Source organism: Struthio camelus, chromosome 5 (assembly GCF_040807025.1).
Source record: "Struthio camelus isolate bStrCam1 chromosome 5, bStrCam1.hap1, whole genome shotgun sequence".
In the NCBI taxonomy this organism is placed as follows: domain Eukaryota; kingdom Metazoa; phylum Chordata; class Aves; order Struthioniformes; family Struthionidae; genus Struthio; species Struthio camelus.
This window is the reverse complement of record NC_090946.1, coordinates 5,970,782-5,988,683: the sequence shown is the minus strand read 5'-3', so window position 1 is coordinate 5,988,683 and position 17,902 is coordinate 5,970,782. Positions and strand designations below refer to the sequence as shown.

The 17,902-nt window shown below is 42.9% G+C and overlaps 2 protein-coding genes across 7 annotated transcripts in view; one reads left to right on the top strand and one right to left on the bottom strand.

Annotated features, from left to right (window-relative positions):
- Positions 1 to 9,219, top strand: part of LOC104144878 (olfactory receptor 5AR1-like) — a 28,540-nt gene extending 19,321 nt beyond the window's left edge. Inside the window, exons 1-6 of one of the 5 annotated variants that reach the window (XM_068944418.1) lie at positions 778 to 1,529; positions 2,061 to 2,159; positions 3,773 to 3,918; positions 5,173 to 5,347; positions 6,468 to 6,569; positions 7,259 to 9,219. In XM_068944418.1, the coding sequence (XP_068800519.1) occupies positions 7,273 to 8,226 (954 nt within the window). In that variant the 5' untranslated portion in view covers positions 778 to 1,529; positions 2,061 to 2,159; positions 3,773 to 3,918; ... (1 more) ...; positions 6,468 to 6,569; positions 7,259 to 7,272 and the 3' untranslated portion in view covers positions 8,227 to 9,219. The other 4 variants (XM_068944416.1, XM_068944419.1, XM_068944420.1 and 1 more) reach the window with 4 other exon arrangements.
- Positions 9,220 to 11,533: 2,314 nt separating this feature from the next.
- Positions 11,534 to 15,827, bottom strand: LOC104144877 (olfactory receptor 5AR1-like). Of its 2 annotated transcripts, none has more exons than XM_068944424.1 (3): positions 15,720 to 15,827; positions 15,473 to 15,586; positions 11,534 to 13,778 (listed from the first exon to the last, which is right to left on the bottom strand). In XM_068944424.1, exon 3 carries the CDS (start codon positions 13,634 to 13,636, stop codon positions 12,698 to 12,700), a length of 939 nt encoding a protein of 312 aa, XP_068800525.1. In that variant the 5' UTR covers positions 13,637 to 13,778; positions 15,473 to 15,586; positions 15,720 to 15,827; the 3' UTR covers positions 11,534 to 12,697. The 2 variants fall into 2 exon arrangements, with proteins under 2 accessions (XP_068800525.1, XP_068800526.1); XM_068944425.1 differs by having other exon boundaries at positions 11,534 to 13,086.
- Between the last annotated feature and the right edge of the window lie 2,075 nt (positions 15,828 to 17,902).

Below are 17,902 nucleotides of genomic sequence, written 5' to 3'. Positions count from 1 at the left end.
TTGGTGCTTTTTGGATTTTGGCACTTGTCTTCCACTGAAGGCCGCTCAGGACTCAGTGTCAAAGGCTAGGAGACAAATGAGATCCCTGAGTCCTGAAGTGCCTTTCAAGATCGGGGCCAGAGGCACTTACAAAGATTCTGCTGAAATAAACAAATTGCAGTTCCATCCTTCCAGCCTGAAGGCTGTGTCCGCACTCAGAGATCTTTCCAGATGTTCAGTGAACTAACATGGATAAAAGGACAGGGAGACAATGCAGAAAACAGGAAGCATTTATCCAACCTTTACGTACGCTAGGCTTACCTCTCTGTGACTTCTAGGGCACGTGACCTACGTGGACCTACATCAGTATAAAGCAAAAGTGAAAATCAACAAATTAGCTTAATTACAACAGTGCAGTCTTCCCTACAGTCCCAGAAAAGAACCGTAATACTAATGATCAGTGTCTCGAAAGGCCAATTGCCCAAGCACATCTGTATCACTTTAAGACCTTTATACCAAGCATGGAAATAGTCTCTCATTATTTACCCAGTCTGATCCTGTGAGGCTTTGGAAGTTGGGAATGAAATACACTGCTCCTCCCCGCCTCCCCTTTTCTGCAGCGTCTGAAAATTTCGGTGGTCGCAGCAGCTCCTGTATGGAAATGAGAAGTCTCTTCATCTGGAATCCAAAGGTCAGATAAAATCCCTTCCAAGATAAACGGAACTGAAATGGGCTCTGTAGTATGCATGTGATTGGGAAAGCTGTACTTCATATTTCAGGTGAGTATAAAATATTTTATTACAGCTCATACTGTAAACAAGAGAGCTCTTTTCAGGAGGCTTGGCCCTTTATTATTTTTGTTTTCTGTCCTTTTTTTTTCTTATTTCATTCCTGGTTGTGATGCTGAACATATGTTGAAAAGGCCTTGGGATGGTTCCTTTCTGAAATGATGGTGAATTTCAGTGTTCTATAGCTCAAAGTGACAGCTTAGGGCACTCTGAGGGTTTGTACGTTGTTTTTGTTTGGTTTGATTTGCTACTTGATATGGGTTTGGTTTTCTGTCTTCATTTGTTATAAAGATCAATGTTTTTAATTGGCCAGTGGAGTGCCTTAAAAGGTTTCTTTTCAGTTGGGCAGATTAATGGAATTATAGATTTTTTTTGGTTATCGACCACTTTAGTCCCCCTAAGAAAATTCTTCATTTTTAAATGAACGCTTTTTTCAACCTCTTAACAAAGATTGCCAATTTCAGATGAAAAAAAAAAAAACCCAAAAAACCCAGGGAAGGATTCTTCTCCCCTAACTTCATTCACCTGAACACGAGAAGTGTAAGCCAAGTTTGTTATCCAGATAATTCTATAGAAATAGAATTTTCATCCCTGCTTTTTCAGAATCCAATCTTGGAGTGAAATGAATTTCCCTTTTGAGATTCTTGTCTCTCTCCTCTGTGTAGGCAAGCAACCGAATCTTCTGTCTACTGGTCTAGATACCTGACATTGAGACAGCAAAGCTGGGAGTAAATCCCAAGTCAGAAGAGAAGGCAAACACCAGTGAGTTTCGCAAACCTATGGGATAAGGTTATGCAGGATTTTTTAAAATACATTGAAAACATTGATTTGCTTCCTCTCAAATTTGGATTTAAACTTTACTAGTAGTGAATACTGCTCATTCAGAGATCCAGTTGTGGACTACACTGAATGCATGCAAAGCTTTATCAGTCTGGGGTACAAAGACACTCAGTAACTGGGAACATGGGGGCCTCTGTTTAGAGCCTAGGCTCCATATCTAGTGAACAGAAAGAGGTATTTTTTCCAAGCGATGATGATGATTCAGTGTTAGAAGTCAAATTCCCTTCACTTAATTACTGTAAATGCCCTCTAGAGGGACTCACCTCCCTCCATTCACTACTCATTAAGCCAAGGCTTCCAAAAGAGATATCCATGTTCACTACTGGAAGTTAAGGCATGTGAAATACTACTGACTGTGTTTATTTGGTACTTCTCCTCCTGCCCAGTTGAATTCTTGCTGTGCAACTGTTTTAAATGTTAATATTGCGTGCCTCGTCCCTCTTATCTTGACAGGCAAGAAGTATTTCAAAGCTGAAATAAATGGATAGGAGCAATCACAGGGTGGTGCCTGAGTTCATCCTTCTGGGGCTGACAGATCATCTGGAGTGGCAGGTGGCTCTCTTTGCCGTGTTCCTAGGAATCTATGTGCTCAGCCTGGTGGGCAATACTGGGTTGATCTTATTAATCAAAGTCAACACCCAACCGCGCACACCCGTGTACTTCTTCCTCAGCAATCTGTCCCTCATAGATTTGTGCTACTCATCATCTGTTACTCCAAAGACTTTGGTGAGCTTCCTGTCACAGAGTAAAGCAGTGCCCTATGCTCAGTGCTTTGCCCAGTTTTCATTCTTTGCTGCGTTTGTAGGAGCAGAGTGCTTGCTGCTGGCTGCCAAGGCCTATGACTGGTTTGTGGCCATCTGCAACCCCCTGCTCTATAAGGTGGTCATGTCCAGGAAGGTTTGCATCCTCTTGGCTGCTGGGTCATATATAGGGGGGGGTTGTGAATTTCCTGGTGCACCCAAGCTCTTTGCTGAGCTTGTCTTTCTGCGGGCCCAATATTATCCACCACTATTTCTGTGACCTCCCCCCGCTGCTGAAGCTTGCCTGCTCTGATACCCAAACAACTGAGGTCTTACTGTTCACTTTTTCTGGAACTATTGCTGGCATCACCATCCTCACAATCGTCGTCATCTATCTATATATTTTCTCCACCCTCTTGCAGATCCAGAGCAGTAAAGGCAGGCACAAAGCCTTTTCCACCTGTGTTTCTCACCTGACAGCTGTCACTTTGCTCTGTGGATCCCTAAGCTTTATTTACATGCAGCCCAGTTCCAAGTATTCACTTCAACAGGAAAGAATTGTATCAGTGTTTTATATACTCTTGACCCCACTGCTGAACCCCCTGGTCTACAACCTCAGGAATAAAGAGGTGAAGGGTGCCTTGAGGAGGACAGTGTCCCAGAAGATCTTTTCTTAATCAGTGCAATGGTTGACATTATGGAGGATAACGGAGTGGGAGGAACAGTGTATCTCCTAGAGCTAACCGAGTTCATGATAGTTGCTGTTCTTTTAAACAGCTCAGCCTAAAGCAGCATCTAAAACTCAAGTGCTGACTCCCATTGTCAAAGTACCTATGTCCCTCCAGTGAGTAAAAGAGAATATCAACAACTCCGTTGGACATATAAACCAGAGGACTCTCAGTTTCTGAGGCAATGTCATGATAACTGTTTATTAGATCACGATATCCAGTGCACCCAGAAGGAAAGGAACAGGAACTTCTAGCTCCAAAATCGGTTTTTGAAAGTCCTTCACAGTCTTCCCTTACCATGATGCAGTAGAGCAATGTTCTGCATACAGCTTTGCAGTAATTTGTCTCAGGGGTCTACAGGAGACCTTGGGCTGCAGAAATAGTCTCAAATAAATGTTTATGAAAGGTAAGATTCACCTAGAAGAGAGGCGTTTAAATCTAAGGTAATAATTAGGCTTTTGGTGAGAGGAAACAAATAGGTACATCCTTGGGATAGAGTGTCCTAAAACTGATGTCTCAGTAGGCTTAATTTCTTTGTGGAGATGCTCAGCTCTTCTCCTACTAGTGCCTAGGTAATTTACCTGTACTAGATCAAAAAATTCAAGATGACTCAAATTCATGGAAGCATACCTGTGAGCAAGATCCCATCTAGTAGAAGCTGATGTGTTTCCACTGACCAGTTCCCTTGTTGCTACAGGCTGCAGATGGGTTGGTATGCACCAGAAGAGGAGCTCCCAATAGAACATAAAGAACAGAAAAAAAAGGGCTGACATGCCTAAGGGCTTTGCTAATATGTGCAGCTAGACTGGAAGCAGCAGTTCCACAGGACAATTCAAATTTAAGGTACCCCAAGTCATTCCTTGCCCACGCCTTTCCCTTCTGACTTCATACTGAATCTGTGTCGGCTGCACCCTCAAAGAAGTGTATACTATTACCTGATGCAGCCTCAGTATTTGTTGGTATACGTATATAGATGGCCATCTGTAGTGGGGTTATGCTCACAGGGTCAACAACATCAGAAGTTACAAGGTATTACAGTGAACAAGGGAGGGCTGTTAATCTGGGAGGGGATGAGGGTGGTAAAAAGGAAGAACTGAAGAGGTTAAAAAAGGAATAATGTTATCAGCCCTTTCCAGGGGTATCTGTCAAACAGCCCTATGCCTGATCAGCGCAGCTTGGAGCAGGACAACAAAAACATTGTTGCTTTGACCAGGAGCATGTCTTTCTTACTTCGATGGTCAGGGGAGTCCTGGCATGCTTTTCCTGCCTATCACAAGAGTGAGAGCACTCAGAACGGACAGACTAAAGAGTCTAACACTGTTAATTAGCTGGGTTAACGCATGATATGTCACATATGTCCCTAGGCTGACAGCGTCATGCTTCTGACTAAATGAGAAACAGAACGAGCGTATCTTTTGGCCTATTTCCAGAGTCTCATACTTGCCCATTTGTTTGCATGTGAGCTCACAGATAATTGCAATGAAATTTGACGCGAAGCTCAGCCGGAGTAATTTCTGTTATTCTCCACATTAAGCAGTATGACTGTGTTGAATTTGAAACAAGGAAGTCTAAAAAAAGGGAGGGGAAAAGCAGGTATAAAATGAGAGATTTAAGGGGCAAATCCTCAAATAATGCATGGTTGTAAAACTCCATTGGCTGTAAGCAAACCTGATCATTTTTATAGCAGTTAGAAGCTGATCTTGAAGCAGGGATTTAACCAAAATTTTTTGGAAATAGGCAAGGAAAGATTAAAGAAAATTTTGTAGACGTACTCTATCACATGCATGTAAATACATTGCAAGAATGTTTTGTTTCTCTAATCCCTACATGATTTAATCTTGCCTTATGCATTGCAAATGTATTTCATCTAGTCTTATGTTGTAGCTTAACTGATCCTTTCAATTTGTTCTACATGTTTATTGTTCACATTACTAACTATCTCATCTAACATTAGTAAAAAGGTCATAATGAACATAACATGGATGAAAAATGTATTGAATTGATCATAGATATTGACAAGAAGGAATGAAATAAAATTGTATGTAACTGGGAATTTAGCATTTCTGAATGCTAAATGTTGAACCTTCTGATCTACAGCCTCAGAAACAAGGAGTTTAAAGCTGTCCTGAGAGGATTCCTTCAGAGAAAAAAGACTTATCAGTAAATTAATTTACTTTTTGAAGACTAAAATTTGTGGTTTTAAGACAAAAAAGACTTCATGATTTCAAAGGAACTGAGGTGCTGGTGTTTTTATGGGAACAGGAAATATATGGTGAGTGCAAAATTCACTTTACCAAGGACACTGTTTATCCCAGCTTTAGTTGTTTGCTTGTATTTTTTTATCACTTGGTGTGTCCTCTCCTCACAGTGCTTTTCCTGCCTCTCACTGCAACCCCAGCTCTGTATGGGGCTGAAGCTGTACCTTGTTTTCATCTGTAGAGTAGGTGCAATTCAGACTTGGAATCTGCTAGCCCAGCACCCTGGGGAAAGCACAAGGTGTTACTTTATGTTCCACCAGGAACCAATGGCCAATGATAATACCGTGGATTCCACTTTTGCTTCAATTAGTCAGTACAGTATGGAGAGTTCATACTCATAAACACTCACAACTACCTCTAGTGGCATTTAAATACATCACTTATGTAAATCAGATGTCATATTTCAGACCATTTCGAAAATAGAAGGCGTGATTAATTGCTGTTATCCACACACTGGGAAGATCACTGCTGCCTGTCATGGCCTATTGAAAGCAGAGCAAAGGGAAGTGATGAACAAGTACAAGGTGGGCTCTGCTGACCTGCTGACCTCTGTAACAGCTTGGAGCATTGATTGAAAGGTCTATTTATTATTTGTTAAACCCATATGAACTCTCTGTACCTGGTACCTTAATACAAAGGGTAATGCATTTGCTCTGAATATCAAAGGGAAATCAAGATAGATTTTTGTGGCGTTTAACTCTTAAATGTATAGCCTCTTCAATCGCACTCAGCTACTGAAAACCAAATAGGTTGGCTACAACTTAAACCATGCTTCAGAAAGATTAAATGAGGGCTAAAAACGATGGTTGAAAAAGAGATTCAGGGACGCAGAATGATAGAAGAAGGGTAAAGTGCACAAGGGTGAGATGAGCCATCTGGAGAGGCTTGGCGCAAACAGTCACAAGTGGAAGGGCAGAGAGGAAAGCAAGGTAAAGAGAAAGGTAGGGAAGCCTAGAGGAATTAGATGGTGTGAGAGGCAACAGGGTACACAGCAGAGGCGAGGAGAAAAGCTAGCAGTGTGATAGCTGAAGCTTGAAGCTCTCCATGAGATTTGAGAAGTGGGACGGCCAGAAGAACTGGAATATGCTTCAGCTTTGTGTGTGTTGTGATTAGTTTCTTTTCTTTTGCCTTCAGACCCAAAATGGCCTCACGATCTCCCTTCCAGACTTTGTCTTCCTCTCCCCAAAGCTTCTGAGACTGTAATATTAAACTCCTCATTTTCTGAATGACTCTTAGGTTAGTGCAGTGCTCCCTCCCTCTCTTCCTCCGGCCCAACAAATTCATTACTCTTTCTCTTTACCTCAGGGTTGCTTCCAAAACTAGTGAAGGAAAGATGCAGTATTTCTACTCTTATTCTGAAGTATTACAACACCAACCAGCAGCCCCTGCTGAAATCAAAGCTGTATTCTTCTAGGCACTGTATCACGCTCTGTTTGAAAAAGGTAGAAAGGGAAAATGTGATGTGGAGAAAATCTTGATCACAAGAGGTCAAGGGCAGAACTGATAATTCAGTCTGTGTCCAATCCCATCAAACTACAGGTACCAAAATGAGATACTGAGATAGAAATGAACCTACCCTAAGCTCTGTCCACAGGCAGAAAAGTGAGACACCTTCAGAAGTGATTTCCTCTATGCCGAGATAGGTGTTTAGGAAAGCTGGGATGCTTTCCCTTTCCATTCAGAAGGTGCCTCTCTCCTTCCTTGGATTATAAAGGAAGACTAGCTTAGACTAGATGACTAACTTCTCAAGGGCCATAGTGTGGTCGGTCCCACTCTAACCCCCTAGAAATGAATGATCAGTGTGCCCTGTCTGTACAAGATGTAAATAAACAAGTTATCCCATTCCAGTTTAAACAGAGAGGAGGGGGGGAAAAAGGCATAGTTTCCATTGCCTTAAGTTTTAATGCTCTCTTCCTCCTCAATAGATGTGAGACACTGAATGGCAGAGGAGAATTACACCTTGGTGGCAGAGTTCATTCTTGAGGGCCTGAGTGACCATCGAGAGATGAAGGCAGTCCTCTTTGTGGTGTTTCTATTCATCTACGTGATTACCCTTTTGGGCAACATGGGGATAATTGTAGTCATCCGAGGTGATCCCCGACTCCACACATCTATGTACTTTTTCCTTGGCAGCCTCTCTGTTGTTGACATCTGCTTCTCTTCTGTCATTGCTCCCAGGACTTTGGTGAACTTCCTATCAGAGACGACAACCATTTCCTTTGCTGGCTGCACGGGGCAAGCCTTCTTTTACATTGTCTTTGTGACAACCGAATGCTTTCTGTTGGCTGTAATGGCATATGACCGATACGTGGCTATCTGTAACCCTCTTCTCTATTCAGCCGTTATGACTAGGAGGCGGTGTATGCAGCTGGTGGTAGGGTCGTACCTGGGGGGTCTCGTGAACTCTGTCATACAGATGACCTTCATCATCAGGCTGCCCTTCTGCAACTCCAATGTTATCAACCACTTCTTCTGTGATGTTCCTCCCCTCCTTGCTCTGTCCTGCACCAAGACGTACATCAGCGAGATGATCCTCTTCTCCTTAGCCGGTGTTATTGAGTTCAGCACCATCTCCACCATCCTGGTCTCTTATGTTTTCATCTCTGTTACCATCCTGAGGATCCGTTCAGCTGAAGGCAGACAGAAAGCCTTCTCTACCTGTGCTTCCCACCTGATAGCTGTGAGCATGTTATATGGGACAACAATCTTCATGTATTTGCGTCCCAGCTCTAGCTACTCTCCGAACAGTGACAAAGTGGTCTCTATCTTCTACACAGTGGTGATTCCCATGTTGAACCCCCTCGTCTACAGCCTGAGGAACAAGGAAGTGAAGGATGCTCTGAGGAGAACAGCAGAAAGAATTGCGTCGAACAGAATGAACACAGTCATGTAGGCACTGAAAAACTGCAAATGCAGTGAGTATAGCTTCACAAAGCGGGACTCAAAGCTGCTACTCACTGTAGCAGCTGAACTGTACCCTACAGGCATGCCCTCATTAAGAACTGACAGAGGAATGCACATAACGAAGAGTAACTGGGAATTTTGCTCTGAGAGGCTGTGGAATCTCCATCCTTGGAGACAGTCAAAACTTAACGAGACAAGGCCTTGAGCAACCTGATTTTGCTATGAAGTCAGCCATCCTGTGAGCAGGAGATTGGACCAGAGACCTCCAGATGTCCCTTTGGACCAGAATTGTTTGAGGAGTATATCTAATGTAAAATACAATGTTATATTATACTGCGTGTTTTTATATATTATGCAATATATTGTGTTTTGTGCGTGTAGACATGTACACTTATCCTACTGGTTTCCTTGTCATTCTCTAACCCTAAATTAGCTTTAGTACAAAGCTACAGCCATCTGCTCAGTGTATTAAAGGATATGGGGCATTCCACTTTTGGTTTTAGTAGATAGATGTCTCTAGCAGAGAAAAAGCCAAACAATTTCTCACAATGTTTCAAACTACTGCCTGTCCATGCTACAAGGTTTCTCACGGAGATTAGCATCGCGTAGTGAGTTGGGATAAGCATTTCTTCTTCTCCTGTGTTCTGCTCGGATTCTTACTGCAACCAGTGAGACTGCCTACAGAAATATGCCCCTAGACATAGAAATATGCCCACCTTGTGTTTGTCTCCTGACAGTTGCTCTTTACAAACTCCACCTATACATGATCATTTGTGCTGGCAAATGTAAAATGGAGAGGCACAAATATTCATCGCTTTACTCCGCTGTGTGTCATCAGCTACACAGTTTGTTGTGGTTTATCCATGTTATTCAATGGATGATGGCTCTTGTCCTTGGGACTAACCCAGAGGTTGAAATTTTCTTGATAAGCAAGTGAAAACAGCTCTGTTATCCAGAGTGTTTCAAACAGTCTGGACAAGCTTCTCAGCTAACCTAAACACTACATTTTGCCCTTGGGGTCTCAATGATTTATGAGCCTGGCATCTGAGAGCCAGCTTCTGTAAGGCTTTTCCTAGGAAAGACAGAAACACAAGGTCTGAATCGATAAACTATGAAGCCGTCCTTTGATGATAAGGGGATAAGGTGAATAAGCCTACTAAAGAAGAAATATGAATTTTTAATTAGGTCTAGCCTTGAAACCAGGCCATTGATTTACCAGACCTTTGCAGCGTTAAGCTGATCTTTCCTTGTTAGCTCCTTTAAGGCCCCTCCATCATACATCTCTCTTCGTTTTTTTCTTTCACAATTTCAGCCATTAAATGTTTTGAAACAAAGCCTAATTGGCTTTCTGAATTATGCCCACAGTGGTTTGTTAAAAGCAGTGAGAAAAAGAAAACACATTATCAATACAAGCTGCGTCCAGAGAATTAGCGCTTAGGCTTGAGGCAGTGGGGAAAAGGAACGTTAAGAAACAAATAAAAAAAGAAAATGAAGGTCAGAAAAAAGACAGAGGAAAAACAGGCCATATTTCTTCCTCTGCAAAAGCCAGCTCCTGCCAGAGATCGCACACCCCCATATCTCACTGTATTCTAGCTAGAAAATTGCAGGTGTTGTGAGGATCCATTGCCACCAGGGGGAACAGTAGCCAGAGTTTTGTCCCCTCCCCTCAAATAACTTCTATTTCTCCAGCATTTCATCAGTCAGAAATAATAGGTGTCCCAGGGAACATTGTCTTAACAAGCTCCTCTGGGAGGGGACTTAGAAATGATTTCCTGAGACTGAGAAGGCTTGGGTGAATCCTGGATGAGGTTTTGTAACTGCAGGCACCTATTCTGCGCTGCGGAGGGCTGAGAGTTTAATTGTCCAAGTCAAAATGTTTCTCTCTCAAACACACTGACCCTCAAGGGGAGCATAGGCTCGAGGGTCTGGATTCAGCAATTCAGGCCCCCAATCTAGCATTTAAGACTAGATGCCAAGGAGAGTTTTCCAAAGGCAAATGTATTATGAATTCAATGGCTTTAAGTGATGATGGGCTTGAATTCTGAGTCACAAAAAGCTGTGGATTTCATGCTTGTTCTACTCTAAATTACTGCTGAACAGGGTTGTCTTGCTGCCGTGAACAAAGCAGACTATTTCCAGTTCTTAACAGCTGGTCATTCCCCTTCTTCCTAATACAGTTCAGTGCTATTTTTGCAAGCCTAAGAAGGCAGCTGTGGACATGGGAAGAACTGCAAAATTGAGTCCTTGATAATGCAGACACCTGAACAAACATTACGATATTGCCAAATACTGATATGTTAACAAATATCTTGAATAATGGGCAATGGGATTTTGAGGCAGGGACAAATGACCATGGGATGGGTCTCCCATCTTCCTGCTTTCCAACTGGACTAACCTTTCTGCAGGGCATGCCCTGGGGAAACACCACCGCACCGTGAATGCCATGCCAGCTGAAGCCCTGCTAAAATGGGTCCCCCCTATTTTGGTGTATGACAGCCACTAATCCAGGATGATCTCCTCCCTCACTAGCTCCCCCTCCCATAAACCTACGCTACCTTACAAATCGAGGGAGGGAGGGAGGGGAAAGGATTCTCCACCAGAATTGTGAGGAGGCAGGTTGGGGAATCAGGGTGGAGAGATGGAGGCACACTTGGGGGCAGACAGTAGGGAGGATTATGTGGTGTGGGGCACAAAGTTAGCATCAATACCGCAGTAGCCTCAGCGCCTCGTCATGTTTATACAATTGAATATCACTCACATTCAAATCTATCAACACATTACAAAATTCAGTCTTGTCTTATTACCAGGATTTAACAAGTTACCGACCACCAGCTGAGCCAAGATAACAATCCTTATGCACTGTAAATGAAAAATAAGCTATATGCACTTAAACCACGGTCAGGGAGCAAAGGGATCTGGGCCTAGCCTAGTGAGTGTTTGTAAGAAGATGGTGTTGATCCAGCTGGAATGACTTCCTCAGCTAATCAAAATGCTTTTATCCCTAGAATTTATTTGTTAATCACTAAGATATTTGAGGACCAGATGGATCCATCACGACCACATTCTTGCAACTGCCAGTTAACACAGGCTACAGGCAGGAAACCACTGTGCTCTGCTTCAAACCTCAGTCAAACTCCAGGTCTCCTAAAATGTTTGAGGCAAGAGGGCAGTAGGGAAATGATAACAGATGCTAGCTTTAAAATGATAGTTTCCTTAACTGGGAGCCTAGTCAGCCCAGCCTCCTCTGTAGCTAGTCAAGGAGAATGGATGGGATGTGTTGCCTCTTGGAGACACCCCGGTCCTGAATCAATCTCTGGAAGCATCTGTAATTGCACTGAAACAAGGACATACTTTAACAGGGGGACTGCTTGTAAACATAAAGCAGATACACAGACAGAAAGAATAGGAGTGACTAGTTTGATAGAAGATCGAAGGTGTGGAAATGGATTCACAGACAAGCATCTCAATGATAGTTCTATTCTTTTAATCTCTGCGAATTTATTTCACTGCTATTCCCGTACATTGCTGCCACCAGAAGAAAACAAGTCATTGTCATTCATGAAAGAAATCAAGACTTCCAGTACTCCCGGAGATCCTGAAGTCTGATAAAGTATCACCTAACCCAGCAGGGGACCACCACTTCCTCAAGACAGAGACATATATTTTACGATTACAATGTGATAAAAATTGAATGGTGGTTGAATTATACGGCCTACGCTTGATTTCCTCATACCAGCTTTTATGAAGCTGTGCAGCAAGGATGCTACACAATTCTATGTACAATATGTTTTCTGAATACACGTGGAACTTAGATGATTGTTTGGAATTGTGGTAAGTCAAACTTTTAACTTGAAAAACAAAACACACTTTGTTTCTCTTTCTTGCATTAATTTCTTTAAAGGCAACTCAAACGAGAGGGATAATGCAGTCTGGAATTCAATTCACCCTGCTTTTTCCACTCTGCGTATCTTATTAAGAGGCTAGGGTGAATCACCCACTGCAGGTTCCTGTCTCTCTCTGTTAAGCAGAATAGAGGAAAACAGACAAATTTAGACTGGCCGTCTAATTTTGATGTAGTTTTGATTAGGTAAGCCAAATTCCAATCTAAATGCAAGACTTAGCACTAAAAGTGTAGCTGGAAACCCTGGTATGCAAGGGCTGTTATATCAGCAGATTTCTATATCAAGCAAGGTGGCATGGCAGCTCCATGGAGGAATCAAGGGGCCACTGTCTCATACATATATTTAACATAAAGAAAATTCACTGTATGTAGGACCTTCCTCTGTCTTTCATTCACCATTGTTCTCTATGAGAGATATATTGGACGTCTTTGCAACTGAAAGTCCTTCGCACTTGTTAGCGACATTGTGAGACATAAGGGTGCGTTTCCAGAGATCTGGATACTTCTCTTCCTTTCACATTTGTGTTATGAGTGCTCTAAAGCCTAGCAACACGTACAGTCATCGGGAGGAATTTTTTCTCCTCATGAGTCTTCCCAAAGCATCCTTCACCTCCTTGTTCCTGAGGCTGTAGATGAGGGGGTTCAGCATGGGGATCACCACCGCGTAAAAGACGGAGGCAATTTTGTCTGTGTCCATAGAATAGAGATGGCTGGGTCGGCAATACATAAAAAGGACGGTCCCGTGGAATAGAGTGATGACCGTTAAATGGGAGGCGCACGTAGAGAAGCCTTTGTACTTTCCCTCTTCAGAGCGGATCCTCAGCACAGCCAGGATAACGACAGTATAAGAGGCGAGGATGATTATGATCGTGCTAGTTTCCACAAACGTAGCGAAGGCGACAAGCAGCACTTCATTGATGTGTGTGTCAGAGCAGGCAAGAGCTAACACTGGAGAAACATCACAGAAAAAATGATTAATGGTGTCAGGTCCACAGAAGGATAATTGAAAGGCGGAATAAGTGTGTATCAGGGAACATATGATACCACATATATAGGATCCAGCTACTAAATAAATACAGAGTTTTCTGGACATAATAAGCATGTAAAGAAGTGGATTGCAGATGGCTACGTAACGGTCATAAGCCATCACAGCCAGTAGGAAAGACTCTGTGACAACAAAATTGAGGAAAAGAGACATTTGTGCTGCGCAGCTAGAGAAGGAAATCACTTTTGTTTCAGACAAAAAGTTGACTAACATCTTAGGCACGATGGATGATGAATAGCAAATATCAACAAGGGACAAATGGCTGAGGAAGAAGTACATGGGGGTGTGCAGGTGGGGTTCAGCTCTGACCAACAAGATCATTCCCAGGTTTCCCATCAAAGTAGCAATATAGACCATGAGGAACGCAATGAAGAGTGGAACCTGCAGTGTTGGATGATCTGTCAAGCCCAAGAGAATAAACTCAGTCACTGTGCTGTGATTTTGTCTAGCCATTCCACTGGTGCTTGTGCGTTATCTGCTTCTGCGTCGCTCGGGAAGGCGAACGCCAGAGGGATCGCTGCCTTTCATATTGACAGCAGTTAACAGCAGTGCAGAGACTCAAAGGCACTTAAGAAATTGTTTAGGACATTTCTCTCTGGAAAAGAAAAAGTGGTTTGAAATGAAACATTGCCTCACAGAAATGTCTCTGTTTCCCTATTAACTATGTAAGATGAGAAAGTCTAATAAAAAGCTGCTGCAGACTGAGTTAAATAACTTTGCCTGATTTCTTTTGGCAAGGATAGCCTCTTACCTGAATGGATAGAGCTGTCTTGTCCGAAAAAGCTGTGAGTGGCTTCAAGATACAAATGGCCTCAACAACAGGTCCAGCCAACCTATCAGGAGGTCATCTTAGTCTGGTGCTACTTATTAAAGGACTAATATGAAATCAGGTGCATATTTGTTCAGAAAGTCACTCCGAATATTCTTTTCCTAGCCTACGTTTTGGTCCATGTCACCTCTCTCTTTGCATCCCTCAATTGCTGTTGTATTTCCTGCACCTCTTACTCTGGCTGCAAGCGGCCTGGCCTTCTGATGCTGTCTCCAAGCAACCCACTTTGCAAATTTCCATTAACTGTTTGTTATCTTTATGAATGACTGAGATGTGTTTTAAGCTGCTTCACCGAGCCGGGAAAAACCGACACACACCTCTCTCTCAGTGAGGGAGTAATCCGTCTTAAATCTCCTTTGCTAATTTAGAAAAAAAGTCGCTAATGATTAATATTGAGGCTTGACTACTGACTAATATCTCATTTGCTTGTACTTTTTTGTTTCTATGAATCACCCCTTGTTTCAGCTTTGAAGTTCTGTGTGTCTCTTTTGTCCTATAGCACCAAAAAAAAAATGGATTCAGCTGTACAATCAGGCCTGTTAGGACTTGTTTTGACAAGAAAGTGAAGAACCTTTGGGGTGTAATATTTTTAAGAAGCTGGAATCTAGAAAATTAGATGTCTCACTTAGTCAAAGGCTTCCAAAATCCCAGCTGCAACCTGCCCCCCCCCCAACATGTACACATCCAAAAAAGGTGTCATGGCTTTTGCTTCCTTCAGCAATTAAAACAAGGCTAAAAAGGAAGATGAAAAGAAACAAGTAGAAGCTATGATATGGAAGAATTACAAGGACAGGGCACCAGAATACCCATTTTAAAGAGGTATTTGGTTATATCTGCCAAAGACTTGGAAAGGACTGCCTTTCACCTAGTATCTAGTTTCTAAAAACCTGTGGCTCCAAAAATAGCTTCTACTATCTGCGGCTGTTATGATCACTAAGTGTTGGACTAATCTGAAATGTGAAAGACAAGGCAGCTATCCATTTCCAAGTTAATTTTTGCCTAGATACCCATTATCACCAGTTGAGACACTGGAATGTGCTGTCTCCACATTTGTTCGAATTTCTGCTCCAGGACGAGAGGAGTTGCATCACAGAAATGCCTCTGTTTCCCTATTAACTACAAAGAATATCTAGATAAATAGTTCAGGTGCAGATGTCTGCCTTACAGATGTGCAAAGACTGATATTATGAATACCTTGGCCGGTGCTTAGTACTTTGAACATCTGGAGCTGATTACAAAAACAAGTAAGGACTGCCAGGATTCAGCTCGAAAAGAGAATAAACGCTTGAACAGAAAACTCTCTTGAAGCTACTACAGAGATTGTTTCATCATGAGGAAAACATTGCTCTAAGTACTCTCCACTGAGAAAGAGAACATTTCTTGGCAGAAATACATGGGCTAAGCACGAGCTACCTGGAGTGCAAGGTGAAAAGTAGCAAACCCATAGTCTTCTAACTCACCCATGGAGGAACGCGCAAGCCTCTTTCTCACTTGAGTCCAACAGCTCACACAGCAGAGGCACCAGGACTTTTACCGATGATTTCAAGACACCTGGGACTTTGATCCTCAGAGAACTTGAAAATAGCCAGGAGGAGGTCAAGAACACAGGGACAAATTAGGTACGTAGTATGAGAGAGGTATTTTGATCCTTAAAGCAGCAGGAAGGCAGACTGCACAGTAACTTAAGTTTCATTGTGCTACCCTTACCTTTACCCATTATCTGTATTTGCAGTTCCTTCTTCCCGGCACGTCAGTGGAGGGCTGGGTTGCTCGCAGGACCTCACAGCCGCGGCAGGTTCACAGTTTTTTTTTCTGATGGAAACATGAAAGCCCTTAATTTTTCACTCCACTCAAAAGACAAAGCGTTTGTCTTCTCTACTTTGACAGGCATAGCAGTAAAAGCGCTAAAGCATGAGCTGATTCACCTAGCTTGCCATCTAAAAGCTACGCATTTAGTCTCTGCCAGGCATCTGTGTTTCCTCTATAGCCAAAGCTTAGGGACAGGCATTTTTGTACAGCAATTAAGGCAGAAGGTGATTGATACTTCCAGTCTTCATCTCAGCTACATTCAGTGAAATGAATCCTCTCTGTAACAGCTCTTTTTGCAGGTTGAGATACAAGTTCACATTTTGCTTTTGACTTTAACTGAGCTGCCTGGGAACAGGCGTCCCATCATCTGAGCTGAGGAGCCAAAGACAATCAGACAGGATTGTGAGATCCTCTTGGTGCAATCGAGCGCATAATCTGACAGGTTTTAGCCACGCTGCCCCAGTGTACCACTTGCCTTGAGACAGGTTCATCTGATCTGCTGCAGATCAGATTGACATAAAGACCATCAGGAAAAGGTGAATATTACTACCTCTTTTAAAGAAATATTGGGTGTCACAGTGTGCTGGTGTCAAATAAAAAAATTCAATCCAGAGACTTGTCAACTCAATTGAATTCTAACCTGTGTTAGCTGTACAACGCTCTTAAAGTCTTTAGGTTTCCATCTTACCATCATGTGATCTGAGTATTTTCCACATGAAATCAATAGTGGTGGCCCCATACCTCTCCTGTCACCTCAAAAGCACGAAGCCCTTCCTAAATTATGTGACCTGGCAAGCTTTTATGGAGTCAGGAATGAGCAAAGGAGAGCCGATTGCCTGAATAAATATATTAATAGGACAGAGGGGAAAGAGTGAGAGAAGGGACTTCCGTTGTTGGCAAGGGGGTTCTGGAGCCACTCAGTAATACCACTGCGTTAGATGGAGCCTGGGCTGAGAAAGCTGACTGTGCTTTAACACATCTGGAGAGGGCGTCTAGGAAAGGGCTCCTAATGCTGCCAAGTAATCTGCTATTTCGGTGGGGGGGAAGGTGATTTTTTTGATTGTTTTGCTTTACTGTAAGAGAATTTAGCCATATGGATGACACATCTCTTCCTGCCAGAGCCAGACAGTGGGCCATCCATTGGGCCCATCCCTATTTTATGTGCTATGCATTAATGTGGATGTAGCCAGAGCGATCTGGGACCATAAGCCCATGATGACCCTAGAGCAACATATCAAGGACAGGAGGCATCAATAGAAGGGCATACCTAGCATGGGGTCCAGAGAACACAATATCTGCAAGACATGGCACAGTTCTTTGGGTAGCCGGGGCGGACCAGCAGATCCCAAGAGGAGAGCTGATATTGATAGTGTTGGTGCAGCCAATAGTTTTGGGGAAAAAAAGGAAAAAGGGCTTTTGCTGAGCACGTCAGAATAAGTTACGAGCTGGAGGAGGAGAGCAGGAGGTGTTAGGGGTCTGCTGCATGGCTGGGGAGAGGCCCAGTTTCTGTGCCCTGTAGCCGGTGCCCAATAGGCTGCCCCACTCCTGGGACAGCACTGGAGAGGTCCTCCCTGTTCTTGAGGGAGAGCGTGTTGCACAAACAAATGAGGTAATGCTTTATCTGGGATAAAATCTGTCTGCGAGTCGCTCTGGGCAATTGTACTTCCTAAGCTGCTCCCCTCAAACCATGACTTTGACCCGTCATATGGTCTTCTGAAGAAACTGTAGGCACTGCATCTACCAACACTTTTTTTTTTAAATAACCGGGTAAGAAAAGCTTTAGCAATTCAAGCTGTACTTGCTTAGGGTCATCCTTGTCAGGCTGTCGCTAACATACAAATGTTTTCCAAATGTAGGTGGTACAAGAAGACTCAGCCCTGTGCTTCTCTGCTTTCTATCTTATTCCTTAACACAGAACACATTTCACAACGCTTTGATTTCACTGCAACTAAAGCTGATTTACTTAGTTGTTTGTGTATTTCGTATCACAAAAAAATGCTGTAGTATTGAAAGTTATGAACCTCAGCAACTGAGAAATGTACACTAGTCCTTTGTTGTGGGAGCTAGACTTAGTCTAATTA

Coding starts and splice junctions, on each gene's coding strand:
- LOC104144877 (XM_068944424.1), bottom strand. CDS start 13,636: ATGGCTAGACAAAATCACAGCACAGTGACTGAGTTTATTCTCTTGGGC.